At 35.6% G+C, this 15,539-nt stretch overlaps 1 protein-coding gene across 5 annotated transcripts in view; it reads left to right on the top strand.

Annotated features, from left to right (window-relative positions):
* Positions 1–15,539, top strand: part of STXBP5 (syntaxin binding protein 5) — a 115,396-nt gene that overhangs the window by 45,955 nt on the left and 53,902 nt on the right. For all 5 annotated transcript variants that reach the window (XM_076333893.1, XM_076333895.1, XM_076333894.1 and 2 more), the window contains exons 7-9: positions 147–230; positions 11,691–11,814; positions 13,290–13,368. In XM_076333893.1, the coding sequence (XP_076190008.1) occupies positions 147–230; positions 11,691–11,814; positions 13,290–13,368 (287 nt within the window). The remainder of the gene's footprint in view (positions 1–146; positions 231–11,690; positions 11,815–13,289; positions 13,369–15,539) is intronic.

Here is a 15,539-nt window from a genome sequence, read left to right as displayed (position 1 = left end):
CTCACTAATTTTTGTCTTCATAACTCCTTGCAGTTACTACATGTAGTATTATCCTGCATCTCTTTCGGGCAAGAACTAAAGGCGTTGCAAATAGTATTATTTTGCTTATCCTTATAAAGACTTAATGTATCTTCTTATTATTGCAGCTTCTAATTGGCTTTGAGTCTGGAACAGTGGTATTATGGGATCTGAAGTCAAAGAAGGCAGATTACAGATACACACATGATGAGGTAACATTTTTTTATCTGCATTCTTACTATTAGGATATAATTTTCTAATTTCTAATAGTGATCTTTATTATTTTTTTCATTTCTTCTTCTGCTTCTGTCACCAGTGGATCAATAAATAGTCTCTCGGAAATTGCAAATACTTGGAAGTTTTCTCTAAAAGAGCCACAGAGTTTGAATAATAGATCGAATAAGTGTTCACTGAGTTGAAGTTCGTGTAGCAATGAATGGTGGCATGGATTGGATTTGTTTACTAATTTCGGGGGTTGGGGGGGGAGCTTTCAGATCTTTTTTGTGTTATTGAGTAGTGTGACTTTCACCTGTGTTAAGAGCTTGAGTCTTAAGTTGAAACAAGATGGTTTAGCAAGTTCTGTAATTTGGAATCTCTCATATTCTGAAAAGTGGGGCAGGGGGAAAGAAACCACTAAATAGTCTCACTAGGACATTTCCATAAACACATCTTTGTAGGATAAGATCAAGTTTTGAAATAAAACTGGGGGAGGTTTAAAAAAAACAATGGCATTGAATGGCATTTATTTCTTTAAAATGATTCTTGAGAGAATGTAGGCTTTTTGAAAGACTGAGATTAAGAAAAATCATTCAACATAATATGCAAGTTGATGTATTTTATTTAAAATAACATAAAATTAGTCTCGATTACATTTCATTGATTGTAAAACATCTGTATCATTGTTCAGTACCAGCTAGGCCTGTTTCTTGTATCACAGTGGGTGTGTTTTCCTTGGCTCTGTGCTGAAATTTTCATAAGAGAGGATTTGGGGTGTTTTTGTGGTGGTTCTGGCTCAGTACTCATGCTTGTGTGTGTTAACCCTACCAATGAAGAGTTTCTTTGAAGGGGGAGTCTCTGAAGTAGTCTAAGCCTTAGATCATCAGAGCTGTATTAGAACATCAGAGCTGAATAAGGTTTCTCTGTGTGTTCAGAAATGTCTGTATAAGCCTCAAAGTATGTTATGTGAAGAGCAATTTTCTACCTTCCAGTTTCATTGCGTGCACCTAATTAATTCCCTCTGTCGCTTTGTTTCATAAGCTTACTTGTATCTCCATCATCTTTTTCTAATCTTAATCAAGTTCTTCCTATACTTCTTATTGCTCTTCTCTAACTTTCTTTTTTAACCATTCTATTTTATCTTTGCTTTATAAAAGAGAAACACAACATAGTATATTCAAGATGTGGGCACACTGGATTTATAATGTGGAATAGTTAGGTTTGGTTTTGTTTTCTTTCTCTCTTGATCTTGATACTGGATTAGCCTTCTGAAGCTGCAAGCATTAAGCAGATACTTCCTTGGAACAACCTACTATAAAACTGGAGTCTCATTCTTCAGTATTAATTATCATCTCAAATTCATTGCGTTTATGCATAGTGTCACATTTACATAGTTGGACAATAAAAATTCTTAAGTCTTTCTGTAGTTCTTCACTGGAGTCCTGACTTCTGCCTTGAATATGCTTTGGTACTGTCAGCAGACTTATCACCTTAATATGCTTGTTCTAATTTTCTGAGTTATTTATGAATAAACTGAGCAGCACAGATCCCTGAGGGTCCCTACCAATTACCTTCATCTGTGAACTAATCAATTACTGCCAGCTTGTCTTTATCTAGCTTGCTTTACTTCCTGATACCTTAACAGATTATTCATCTGTTCAAGGATCTCTAGTCTGTTTGGTTTTAGTTTCCTTTGAGACATGTTGTTGAAAGACTGAAAATTGTGTAGACAGCTTAATTGGTGTTTCTATTAGCCACATGCTTGTTAACATTTTCAGAGGTTTGTTAGATATGATTTCCTTTTACAAAAAGCGTGTTGACTTCTCTTACTTGGTATATTATACTCATCATTATACAGAGTTGATTAACTCTGTTCTTTTAATAAAGTTTTGTTGCAGTTTCTAGAAACTTAGTCAGGGTGGACACTATGCTGCTTATTATGTTTTTCTTTGGATTTTGTGGTCCATTGGTTTAAAAACTGACTCCATACTTGTCATCTTCCTGAACCAACCCTGATTTGAGAGATTACAAACAGCAGTGAATAGTTCAGCTGTTTCATCTTTCATTTCCGTTAGGATTTATAAGTGAATGCATCTAGCTGTTCAGTTTGGTTATTTGATTGCTGAAGAGGTAATGAAATACCTCAGGTCAGATCCTGTGGTAAAGAAATGTGCATTATCATAAGCTGGGAATGCGTGGGAAGGGGAGAGAAAAAAAAAAAGATGATCTATGGAGTGAACCTGATGAGTTTCACTGCTCTCATTAGTGAGAATCAACATACAGTAAAGTCGCTTAAAAAAAAAAAATACTGGCCACTCAAGTCTTAAGAGTTGAAGTATGCTTTTTCTGTGAGTTCAGATTGCCCTTTAAGAAAAATATCTCTTTAGAAAAAATTACTGTATGCTGTAATAATTTGTTGGTTCTCATCCATTTAACATTGTCAGACAAGGAATTTCTTCTTCAATGGGCAAGTTATTTAGATCTAATCTTCTAAGGGGGAAGGCAGAATAGAATAATGTCCCTTTTTTGAATTTGGATTTGATACAGTTAGGCAGTTTCAAGTTCTCCTGGATTCTGGTCTGAATGGCATAGAAAAAATGATTAATTTTGTCTAACAGAATTGAAAAATGTTTCTTGAAAGGTGCCATTGCAGAGAGTGCTGTAATTGTTTCTGGACCAGTGGCCTTGAGAGAAGATCCTATCAGATACAGAAAAGATAATGAATAGAAAGCTGCAGAAAGTGGATGATTACATGTATGCTATATATATCTGTCCTTCTTTTGTTAGTGCGAGTCAGGTGAAGTGGGGCTTCTCCTGTATCTATCTTTCACTTTATTCTTCAGTGCCTCTCAGTTTTGTATTTAGCTGCAAAAAAGGAGAATCTCCCTCAGTTTGTCAGTGAAAGGAATATTCAACCCTGTAATGTTATCTTTCTAGTCATATTATGATCAGTGCTGACTAACTAGTGGCCTATATAAATATACTGTTCTTGCTGTCTTTTAGCTAGCACAGTTTCAAGTAAGTGAATGTAAATGTTAAGAAATGCGGAGAAACAGGGTTTTTTATCGCATTTTGCAAGAATAAAATGATATTGCCAAATACTAAACTTTGCTAGTTTTTACGAGCAGCTTTCTTAACAGAAAAGAGAAAAGCATTCTCACTTTCTTAATGTTGAAAGAGGTTACTGTGGAAAGGTGGGTAACTTTTTGAGTCTTAGACAAGTGATACCATAACTGATACTGTGAAAAATGCTGACTGTCATTGTTGAAATTCTGATAATAAGGTAACCTGTTCATTGTAGTTGAATAACTTAGCAATTCAAATACTTAGCCAAAAATGAAATGTCTATATATGTATAGTAAGCAAATAATTCTTTGCAGTGGTAGGCTAGTACAGTTGTGTAGATTTTAAAGTAGAATGGAAAATCGGAAACCAGGGAAATTGACTAAATTGAGCAGGACACAGGGAGGGTACAGCTAACCAAGGTTTTGGGTAAGAGAAGAGTAACTAGTAGACAGTTCTAGGCAGAAATAATTTAATGTGTATCCTTTCTAAATTTGACTGATGCACCTTGATTTTTTTTTTCCACATTTGAGACTGATATTAGTTTTGTTCTCTTAACATGTAATACTGACTTCAGAGGTGAAATACTTTGGTCAAGAAGATGCAACACAATCTGATTTTTAAGATATGTAATAGAAGTAACCAAAGTATTTTTACAAGGATGTTGTAGCCAGAATGTAACACAATTCATAATTTTTAGGGTTAAGCTTGCGCCTGATGGTTTTCTGGAATATCTTTTCTGGTTGACTGGAGCACTAAGACATCTGCTCCCTTTATTATAAAGGAGTCTAAAAAATTGGTGGCCATATTCATTCCTTATTTAGCTCCTTCTCCCCTCTATCCCCAATAACAAATAATTAGGGTGACATATCATAATTATTAAAGTATTGTAATGTCTTGCCAAGACCTTTATTGACTAGCTTAGTCTAGTCTAAGATTGTGTTGCTGTACAAAAAGGCACTTACCCTGACCACCCAGCAATATCTTTCCATAATTAGTTGTGGCTGCATGACAATACAGCAAGTCACAGTATAATTAACTCTTTTTTTTCCCCTCTTCCTGTATACCCAAGAAAAGTATCAGTCGGAAAGACCCATTGCACATGAAAACTTAAGGTTCGAGGAAAATCTTCAGACTTTCTGGCAATGTAGTGGTTTCCTTGCTCAAGAGAGTACACACGCAGAGTCTAGCAGTGGTGGAATAATGGCTTATCTCATGATATCCCCTCTGCTTCTGGTAAGTGTGGTGCAGAGCAGAGAAGGCTTTCTGCCATTTCATTTCCTGCTAGGAAACCTTGTAAATTTGAGTATTTCTGTGCACAGAATCTTTCTAGCTCTTGTTTCTTGTTGATTTCCTGGTTCGGTGGCTTTGCCAGAGGCTTCTTTCGTATGCTGACTGTAAGGGCTGTATTTCATCCATGAACATGTTTCACCTCTTCTCTCAGAAAGGGTAATGCATGTGATGTTCTGTCCTGTAGCAGGAGCAGGATTTTAAACCTGAGGATTTATATCCTTGGTTCTCCACTTGTTCTTGATGAGAGCTCTTCTGAGTGTGGAGTTGACAACCAGTAAGAAGAGAGCAACTTGGTCCAATCTTCTCACACTTGAGACCTGGTGCAGAGCTGCTCATCAGACACAGGAAATGCTGTCTGGTCTCCCTTCTTCCTCCCTGACTGTGCCATCTCAGACTGCTGAAGTATAGCAGGGGAGGGTCGCAGAGGGATCTTGTTTGGTGAATCAGGCCTGCTTATTGGCACTGGGGAAACATTCTCTGGCTCTAACCCTATTGAAAACAAAGAGTTCTTCTGGTACTCGTTAACTGTGTAGTCCCATCAGTCTTATAAAATCCATCACCAGTCATTGCAAAGGTGGTGACTGATTCTCTGCCTATTAGAAATTTCAGTGCTCTGCCTGGGGTGTGGGCTTTGTTGCTGCTGGGAGTTAGAGGATTGACATCAGCAGAGCTTGGTGCTACAGCTGCAGTTCTGCACGACATTGAGGCACAAGATGTAGCTGTCAGGACCCTGGAGCTGGATCCTCTCCAACTATGCAGTCTTTTTCCTGTAGCAGTGCTATGAAACACACGTCTCTATTTTGTTTGAGTTATGGTGGCTGTTAATAGACTTCATCAGGCATCATGAACAGGATGGCCAGGCACACTGATACTGTAAAGACTGTTTGCTAGAAACTTGGCCATTGAATTAGTCTCCTCCTCTCTCATCACTTTGTAGTTGACATAGGTCTTAAAACATGTAACTTGAGGGATTGTGCAGTCTACCACCATCATTTGATGTGACTCTTTTTGACTCAAAACTTCAGGTGTGTCAGGGGGTCCAAATGCCATCCTTTATGATCTTCCTCTGCTAAGGAACAATAAGGGTCAAACTTTCTGCATGATCAGAGGCTTATGGAAAGATACCTGTGCAATGTCCTCAGGGAAGAAGCTAAATCCTATTATATCTTTTTGTCACTTCCTGCTTGGTTTCATTCCAAATTACCTGACCTTTAGGAGGCTTTAGTGAAGCAAATTCCCATGTTGTGGTGGGGCAGTGTCATTTATTGCCTGAAAGCTAGGTCAGCGGAACATTATCCGTGCTTTCTTCCTGTCTGAACATGTGTGCCTGCCACCACCCTGCTCTGATAGTTGCAGCACAAGAACACTGGGAGCACTCATCCCAAGGACAGGAATGCTTATAGGGTAGGCAACACCACCACCCCTAAAACCTTTGTAACCATATTTCTGCTTGAGCATGCCTGGGGGAGGCAGGTCTAGGTCATGATTAGTATTAGTGCTGATTGATGGCATATTCTTCCCTCGACAATATTCTAGTTCGTAACAGGGAATTTAGTTAGAATTTGTTCTTGATTTTTCTGTATTACAAATGAGATCCTGAACTTCTAGTACTGTATACTTTTTATTATAACATCAATGTTGCATGTTTAGAGTTAGAAGAATGCACAAATGTAACATTCTTTTCCAGAGAATTTGGAGGAAATCATCAGTTCCGTCTGATAATGGAACTGCAGTTGTGAATGAACTTTTCTTTAGAAAGTTTCTTTGAAACCCTTTCCTCAAAACATCCTTTTAGTCTTGGGCAGGCTCAGTGGAAAAATAAGACTAAATTCTTTTTGCATCATTCTTAAGCCTTTTCTGTTCAAACATTGGGGATTTAAAAAGTAAGTTATGCATTCTTATGTGGAATACAGTTTATACTGCAAACGTTTCCTATACTATATTTTCAGCCATGAAAGAAATAAAACAAATTTCTCAACTATTAGTTTTGTTTCTAAAAAACTAAAGTGCAACTTCTGAAAACTAAAACTAATTTTTAATAAAGTCCATTATTCAAGTAGTATTTTGTTTTTTTCTGATCTAAAGAAAGTTTTGATAGCATTAACTCAGCCAGTGTATTATAGATTACTCTTTTTAGGCTCAATGTTCTGGAACATGGTTGAGTGTAAGAGATTATTTTACAGCATTAAAAACATGTCAAAGTAGCCTGTGGGATTAAAAGGAGGAAAAAAAGCAACCCTGATATGTGACTTGCCAGAAACCAAAGCATGTCAATGCAGTCATTAGGCACTTGCACATTTCACTGCATCAAAATGATCATCATGATATATTGCCATTTAAGTATCAGTAGCTACATTCTTTTTTTTTCTTTTGCAGCATTTTTTCCCTTTCTTTCTTAGGCTATTGACAAGAGAGTTAGCATAGGTACTCCCAAGTTACTATGCTTGCTTTGAATATTTTGGTAAACCTGTAGAAAATGAGTCAGTGTCATCATCTGTTCAAGTTTACCAGAAAATACTGTCCATGGAAATGGAGGACTATCATAATAAGACAGTGAAATCTGAATAGGTTATGGTAAACAGTCTGGTTTGCAGAATAACTAGTCTCATATCATGGACCTTACCAGTCCTGCACAGTGCATTTCAAGCTCAATTAATGGCACAAAAGAATAGAGGATCATGGTCAAATCCAAAGAATGATGAAAGGAATTCTCCATGATTCTGGTGCATTCTTGTGGGAAAGTATGCAGAAACATTTTGCCAAAGATTGTGTTATACTTGAAAAGCAAGGAAGGAGGTGCATATTAATAAAAAAAAGCCAGTTTACTTAGATTTTTTTCTTTTCTGAGTTGTAGCAGCTGTATTTGCAGTAGTCTAAACTTGGTATTAGAAAAATGTGTTAAAAGTCTCTTAAACAGGAGAAACTGCTTAAATTAATAGGTTTTGTATTCACATCAAAGTATCAATAAATTTCTGCATGTATATTGTCTTGCAGGAAGATAGGATATGAAGAGCAGTCTCAAACTGTTCTGAAATGGTATGCATGTAATCAGCTGTGGGGTTAAAATAAGTCTGTAGGAATTGAAAAGAAAGGGGTTTTTAGTATATGTGTATTATGAACTGAAACAGTTAAATCCCCTTGGTGGAAAAATACAATCAAAACTTGAGTCTGTATTGATGAAGTTCTCAAATTGTAAAGTTGTCTTTAGAATTATTAATTTTTGTACCTCTTTAAAGAACCAAGAAATAATAGTGATTTCTAGGGATATTGACAAGCTATTGCAGCAGTAAAACTGAATTTCATAAAATGTTTTTAAACATGCATTAATCTCTTTAAAAGCTAGTGATCTACTTAAGCTATTTCTGTAGGAGACTTGCATATAAATGCTTTTAACTTTGTTCCTCAGACTTTTTCAGTTTCTTACTTGTGATTGCACTTCAGTCCTACAGTCTCACTCAGGTAACCATTGCAGTCATTGCAAGAATGTTTCCTTCTGAAAATCAGATATGTACACCTTCTTTGCAGGCAGTTTAGCAGTCATTTTTCCACACGGGATAATCGTGGAACAGCTGGTGAAAGTGAGGCTTCCTTTGTGCACAGCCTGTCTCCACATAATACTCTAGGATGGTTAGTTTCCACATTTCTGGATAAGTTTTGGCATATGTAGGACATTGCAGTCAATCATGCTGGGTTTGTTATTCAAAAAAGTAAGATTTGATTTCCCCCCCCCCCATAAAGCACATAACTGTCTCAGAAGTTTTGAAACGAACTTACATATAGTCCAGAACAGCTACCTTAACTGCAAATCAAAGTGAGGGGGGTAGTAGGAATACTTTTGATAAAAAACGTTTAGTTATAATTAAGTAAATTTAAAGATTTATTTAGATAAAGCTTTTTTTATAGGGCATTCTCTGTGTAAGTTCCTGTAAAGATTCCCTGTATTCGGTGCATGTTTGTAAGTGGAAGGATTCAGAATGTTAGTGAGGTCAGGACTTGAGTTACCTGTGCAGACAACTCCTCTTAAGGATACAAATGCCTTGTGCCTTTAAATATATCAAGTCCTCAGTGGTACTAGTGCATTATCACAAGGGGTTACTGTCTGTTTGCGATCCATATGACCAATGATATATTCCACAAAAATATTTGAGACACAGTTGAATCAACACCAGCTGATTTAAGCATACTGCTGCCCAAAAGGGTACCAGATGAAGTTTTAAATCAAGATGAGAATTATGATTAAAACTTTGAGTTTTATTCTGGATCAGTATGGGGGGGGGGGGGGGGGGGTGTGGAATGGAAAAAAATACATGGAAAATTACATTTTAGTGTCTAAGAAGCTATGTATAGATTTTCAGCCTCGGTGGATTCTGCCTGATTTTTCTATCTTGGATATTATGCTTTCCTTTAAATTCTAGCACTAATATTAACCATGGAAAAAAATGTCAAAACTTTTGCTCTTGAGTATTGGGATAATTTTTCAGTTATCAGTTCTGTTTTGGTGATTGAGGCTATTGATATCAACCAACTAGTGCCACCTAAGGTTATTGTACTTTTTTCATTGTAACTGACTTGTCACTGCAGATATACTAGCCTGTTGTATACCTAGAGATTATGCTACAGCTGCTTATAGGTCTGGTTTTATTTTTCAGACTTACAAAATGTGAATTGTGTACTAGCAAAGGATAGTGCTCTGTACCAAAGTTTATCATGCTCAGCCCACAGAATTGTTAGTTGGATTATTTTAAAAGTACATAAAATGTTTTTGTTATGCTTTAAGTAATATTTAGCTGCATTGCTAAATGTAACCAGATGATCTATAAAACTAGACAGTAAACAGCCGTAAAGCCAAAGGCCTCGTTATTCTTTCAGTGTTTTTTCCATCCCATCAGGTTCCTTGTAGAAATTAAGTGATAGCAGTTATCCTTCTCCTTTGTGCTCAGCTTATCAGATCTTTTTATGCTCATAAGCATTAATGCCATTTCAACAGTAATGGGTTGTTGCGTTTCCTTCCTCTTGACCTTCTTTTTCAAGAAAAGGAAAAAGTGTTCATTTCTCAGATTTATCCTTCATTCTATAAGTCTTGCTTTCTTACTGGTTCTTAAGATCTATTTCTAATAAATGTGTATCAAACTGTTCCGTTTACACTATGGGCTGCCTAATGTTCTCAGGGTTAGACTCCACATGGGAGAGCATTTAAAACATACTTACTACATTGCATTGCTAATTGTAGTATAGATAACTTCTTTTCTTAGTGACAAGAGATTTTTGAAATGCAACCTTCGCTTTACTGAGTCTGCACTTTCAAACTTGCTGATCCCTGACTTTGGTACTACATTGGTAAATAAAAACAAATCTTCAACATTTATGCAAAATTTCTTTTATAATACCTGCTTTTATTTGCTAAATAAAAATTTATCTTACAGAATGAGCAAGACTATTTCACTTTGACTCTAGGAGACTTCATGTGAGATGTCTAGGTTTGAGCTACATATTGTACCAATATCACATCTACACATGAATCTGTCTTCTGACAAAATCTATAGTGATTCCACACTACATAGGGAACAAGATTATTATCACTAAGGGATACTAAACTTAGTTAATCTGTAGTTTACAGATATCCAGATCTTCTACTACTTTAAGTTGGAAAAGTTATTACTGGAGATTATACACATGTAGTGTAGTAATTTTCCTCTGTCATTTAATCTCTGGATTCTCCCAATCATATTGCTGGAAACTGTCTTGTTTTTCTCTAATTTTATGAAATGTGAAGATCTGATGTGTATATAATCAGTTTTAGGCAAAGCTAGCTTAGATCTGTCTTGTGTGTTTTGCTCTTTACCTAATAATTTACTGCCGAAGCTTTCACTGCTGGTTAGGGTTCCCTACTGCTCACGCACCCAGGTTTCCTCACAGAGGAAATCCCTAGGTCCCTGAGGAGTTGGAGTGAGTCTAAGCCCTGTTTACAGATAGAATCTCTACTGAGGGTATCCACTCAAAAGATGGTGTGGTACAGCCCATCAGCTTTCACATATTCAGGTCCTGCTTTCAGTTTACCTAGAGTAATGTCTTTAAGTATTAAGCAAATCTACCTTCTCAGTAATATCAAAGTTCCGTACTTCTAGCAGGTAATGCTTCCTTCTGCACCTTCTGGGTAGTAGAGAAATACTTTGGGTTTTCATTGTTTATTGATATTTTCATGCTATAACTAAAATTCCCTTGAACATCACCTAATGGTTTCATAATGTCTCCATGTACTAATAGAGATGTGGGAAACAGAAGTGGCACCAATCTTTTCTTACTAGTTAATCTCTTTGCCTTATTTGTACTCTTTGCTTCATTGTTTACTTTTTTCTCACCTTAAGGCAGTGACTAGATTTCATTTAGTTAGCTTTTTTCTGCAGTAAGATTTCATGTGGCATGGCTTAATCATTCCATTCCTAATTTTATGAATGTAAAGATGTTTCTGTATTCATGGAAAGATTTACTGGTAGATTCCTACACTTTCCTGTACCTCAGAACTGCCATTGCAACATTAGAATGCTTATTCAAGCTAGTATTTTGTTTTCATCATTATGATTCATCATCATTTCCAAAAAATCTTATTACTTCAGTTCTTGTTTTACTTACGTTCTCAGCCCATGCTTGTCTCGTGCATATCTGCATAGACATCTCAAAATGCCATTTAAAACTTTGACTTAATTGCATCAAGTAGATATTTTTTTGTATAGACAGTGTATTTTTCCCAATAATAAGTTTTGGCTAGTAAAGTTCAAGCAAGTGCTTGCAGTTATTCTCTGTATGCTACCCATTGTTGAAAAATACTTTAATACTACACTCTGAGGAGGATTTTTTCCTCCCCTTAACCATGTCACTACAATGAAGACAATATTTTGATGGATAAAGTATGTCTGAAAGAAGTACTTACAAATGGAAAACTTACCATGGGTAAGTTAGGACATACTAAGAGCAGTATGATTTAATTAGTACTATCTACGATTTCCTTTTGCTGTCTAATGCCATTGAGGAAGGAGTAAGGATAGAATGATACTAAGATACTCGGCTAATACTGTTCTGTTTTTTGTTCTTTTCTTGCATAGGCTATCCATTCTGTGGCTTGGCATCATGAAGGAAAACAATTTATTTGTAGTCACTCAGATGGTACCTTGACCATATGGAATGTAAAATCTCCTACTAAACCATTCCAGACAATCACACCACACGGTAAGGTGAAAATGGATACCCGCTGTGTTTGGCAGCTTTTAAAACACAGAGAACTTATTTTTAATAGAAGTGTGTTTTGCAAAACCAAGTATTAAAAATACACTTGCAGTGCAAGTAAAAAGCTTTCTGTCATCAAATTCTGATAGATTTCATTAAAAAAAAAAAAAGCCCAGTCTTTATGAAATAAGAATCCAAATCAGTGCAGTTTTGTCTAATTCTTGGAACTTTAAGCTGGCCTTTCACATGATGGCATTGATCTCAAAATTAAGTAATGCATATTTTACAGGGCTTGCTTGTTGCTTGACATTACAATCCCATATGTTGTTTAAAATACATACAAGCAAGCATCTGTTTCATGTATAAATGTGTAGATTACCATATAAATTCTTGGAAAGGTTTCTAACAGAGTAAAACTAGCATCTGGTAAGATGTTCCCACTTCTGAAACGTCTTGCATTAACATTAATCTAGGAAATTAACATTATATGTTGTTCTTCTGTGAAATATGTTGCTGCTCTTCAAAAATGTTCTATACAAATGCCAGGTTTACATGGTGTGTCTAAGTCATGTCTCAGCAACTTATTTACCTCAGATTCTTAAGTGTGAACGTAACAGTGAGAATAACTTGTGAGGAAATAGTCATGGTACAAGATGCTATAAGCATAAGGTGTTAAGCATCCTGGTTTACCTATTTGAGCCCCCAGCAAGTCCATGTTTACTGTGCTGGCTGTGGACTAGTGTAGAAAGGAAGCTGTGGATTTCTATATGATCCTGTAGAAGTCAAAAAATAAAAAACTGACTGCTACTGTAGTAGTAAAACTAGTTAGACAAGACTAACTTTTTTAATGTTTCGGCCTCTTTTAATAAACATTTTTATTTTGATCTTGGGCTGCAAATTAAATTTTCTGCAGAAAACTTTACAGTTGATCAGACTCTATCAATGTTCAGGTAGAAAAGATGCACATTTACACCATACTCTTAATTTCTACTGACTCCATGGGAAACTGTATATGTAGAAGCTTTAGTTGCTAATAGTGCACGGTAGAGAAAGAGCAGGCCTTCATGTTTAAATTCAAGTCTTAGCCCTGAATGATAACACTCAGAATAAACCTCACTTTACTTGTAAGCCGACCAGTTTTAATTGCAAATGGTAGATGTGAGATAAATTTTAAATCTCCCAGTGCTACTTCAAACAATTTTTTTTAGGGGAGGATTATATTTTTGAAAACAAATATTCTACAGCGCTTCAAAAAAAACCCCAAAAACAAAAAAAACATAAACCTAAATATTCTAGGCTGGTGTATTGAGTTTTAACAAATCTTTAATATTATTATTCCAAGGCATACTCTATAATTGTCAGAGGTGTTGAATATATGTTTGTATGAATGTTCTACTTTGCAAGTTGCATAGTGAATTTCATAATTTGCTGTCATGTTATGGAACTGTAAGATTAATATAAAAATAACTCACTTTTAGGAAAGCAGCTGAAGGATGGAAAGAAGCCAGAACCCTGCAAACCTATCCTTAAAGTGGAATATAAAACAACTAGAGCTGGGTAAGACTTGTTTTGTATGCAAAATTAACATATGTAAAACAAATGCAGCTCTCTAGGAATGTACTTTGTTTCCCAGTTGTTGGGATATATATCCTGATGACACTGAGCTATGGTAAAACAGCTGAAATAGTTTTGATAAATCAGATAGTGCTGAATAAACTACAAAACGTGAAAAAATTACTATGTAAAAACCTTAACTTAGGTAAAGATACTTCTAATGCATTATCTACATGCTTCTTCCATGCTTCTGTACACTCGTGTATTTTTGCTCAATCTTTTGAGAATATTAAAGAAAAAAAGGCTGATAAAGCACAGAAGACACTGAAGCACAGACCTGAAAAACTGAACTTTCACAAATAGTAGCCTGATATGAATATTCTAAATTCTGAATATGTGTTCCTCCCCAAAAAATGTTACTGACAGAAGCTTTTTCTGGTAGAATGCAGTAATTTATGTAGTGAATTGTGCCTAATTATGCACATTGAGAGTGTAATAAAGCAGTAATTGCAACAAGAGGCTCAGATGGAATTACAGTAGCATGTTTTGTTACCAAGACTGCAATTAGGACTGAAAGATTTCATGAACTGTATGGAATTTCTTTTATTTATGGTTCTAAAGTGCTTTAAAGTGTTTGAGTAAAAAGTGCAATATAAAGATAAAATATTCATTGAAACCTGTTCAGCTATTTGCAAATGTTGATTTTTTTCATATTTTTTTATTTTCTTTGACTTTTGGGGGGGTTTACATATTGTTTTCATTTGCTTTCCAGGCATTTAAGTTTACAGAAGATTGTTACTTAATTGATGTAATACAGGTTTCTACTATATATTGGTATACCCATACATAGAATATCAGTGGCTTTGTGTATTTTTATTGTTTGCTAAAAGTGAGGTAAACAGAAATTTAAGACTGTGGCTACTTCCCAGATGTATAAACATCTATGATCAGTTGGAAAGCCATATTTTACTTGCAGCAGTCTACATCTGTCTGCATATTCCTTTCTCAACTGAAATGTCAAAAGCTGATCTAAAGGAAGATAGAGATAACCAAAAGTTCACAGCTTCAGCAAGCTACAATTTCTGCAATCAAAAGCCTTCTGTTATGAATAGTCATTCTGAAGGAAAAGATTAGTTCAAAGCTTGTTCTATGCAATTATAATATTACAATATGAAAACTAGTTGACTTTTCACACAGCTTAAAGAGGAGCTTATTCTAGTATAACTTCTAAGAATATATAGCTCTTTGGGGAGACTACTTTTTCCTAGTGTAGGCTTTTTTGTTACATCTGTCATTTTCCAGTGTTCATCCAAACTGAATGTTTTGATGCATTTCAATTTAATGTTTTCTCTTTTCTCCATCTTCAGTGTGCTTATAAATCTATAACTGTTGTGATACTCTTCCAGAGCTTTACTTAAAAAAAACCCAACAACCAAAACCACAAAAAACCCAATTTTCACTCTGGTGGTAAAGCAGTGCACTGAAAATCTCCATTCACTTACTGCTACATGTACTTCAGTTCGCAGTTGAATTTTCAGTTTCAGTTGTAATCTTATTACAAGAATTTTAAGGCAAGGCAGAATACCTTTCAGTGCTTAAAATTTTGATAGCTTTTCTCTTTACCAATTGAAATTGATTAGGTATGAACATAGTACAATTTTAACTTTTAGCTAAAGCACTGTTATTTGTTCATCATTTAATTTCTGTAGCACAGAGGAGAATCATTCCTGGACAGGACCAAAGTTTTTTTAGCTACTGAAAGAATATACGAAACAAATCAAATAAACTTGCTTCTATAGCAGTCTGCTCTAACTGTTCTTCAAAAACAAACCAAAAAAACCCACAAAAGAAAACAAAACCAGAAAGCTTACAACGTATTTAAGAGATACTGTTTAATGTATATTTAAGTTATTTCGATTAACTTCTTTATTGTGAAAAACACTGAGTACTTCTAATTTTAAGACTTCCATTGAGAAAAGGTGTCCAGAACCACACAGAAGGAAGGAACATAACTGTTTGCAACCTGTAGTAGGGGCTTCAGACACTATTCTTTCTACTGTGGCAGCTCTTATTAATCCCTTCTCACTTTTTTCCTCCATTATGCTCTCCATGTTGTGAAGCTGGACTGGGGGAAACAGGAGGACGTGAGGTTTTTTCTGGTTCTTACAGACTAC

The sequence above is a fragment of the Aptenodytes patagonicus genome, chromosome 3 (genome assembly GCF_965638725.1).
Source record: "Aptenodytes patagonicus chromosome 3, bAptPat1.pri.cur, whole genome shotgun sequence".
Taxonomy (NCBI): Eukaryota; Metazoa; Chordata; class Aves; order Sphenisciformes; family Spheniscidae; genus Aptenodytes; species Aptenodytes patagonicus.
Note: the sequence above shows the minus strand (reverse complement) of the source record. Positions and strands in the feature narration are given on the sequence as shown.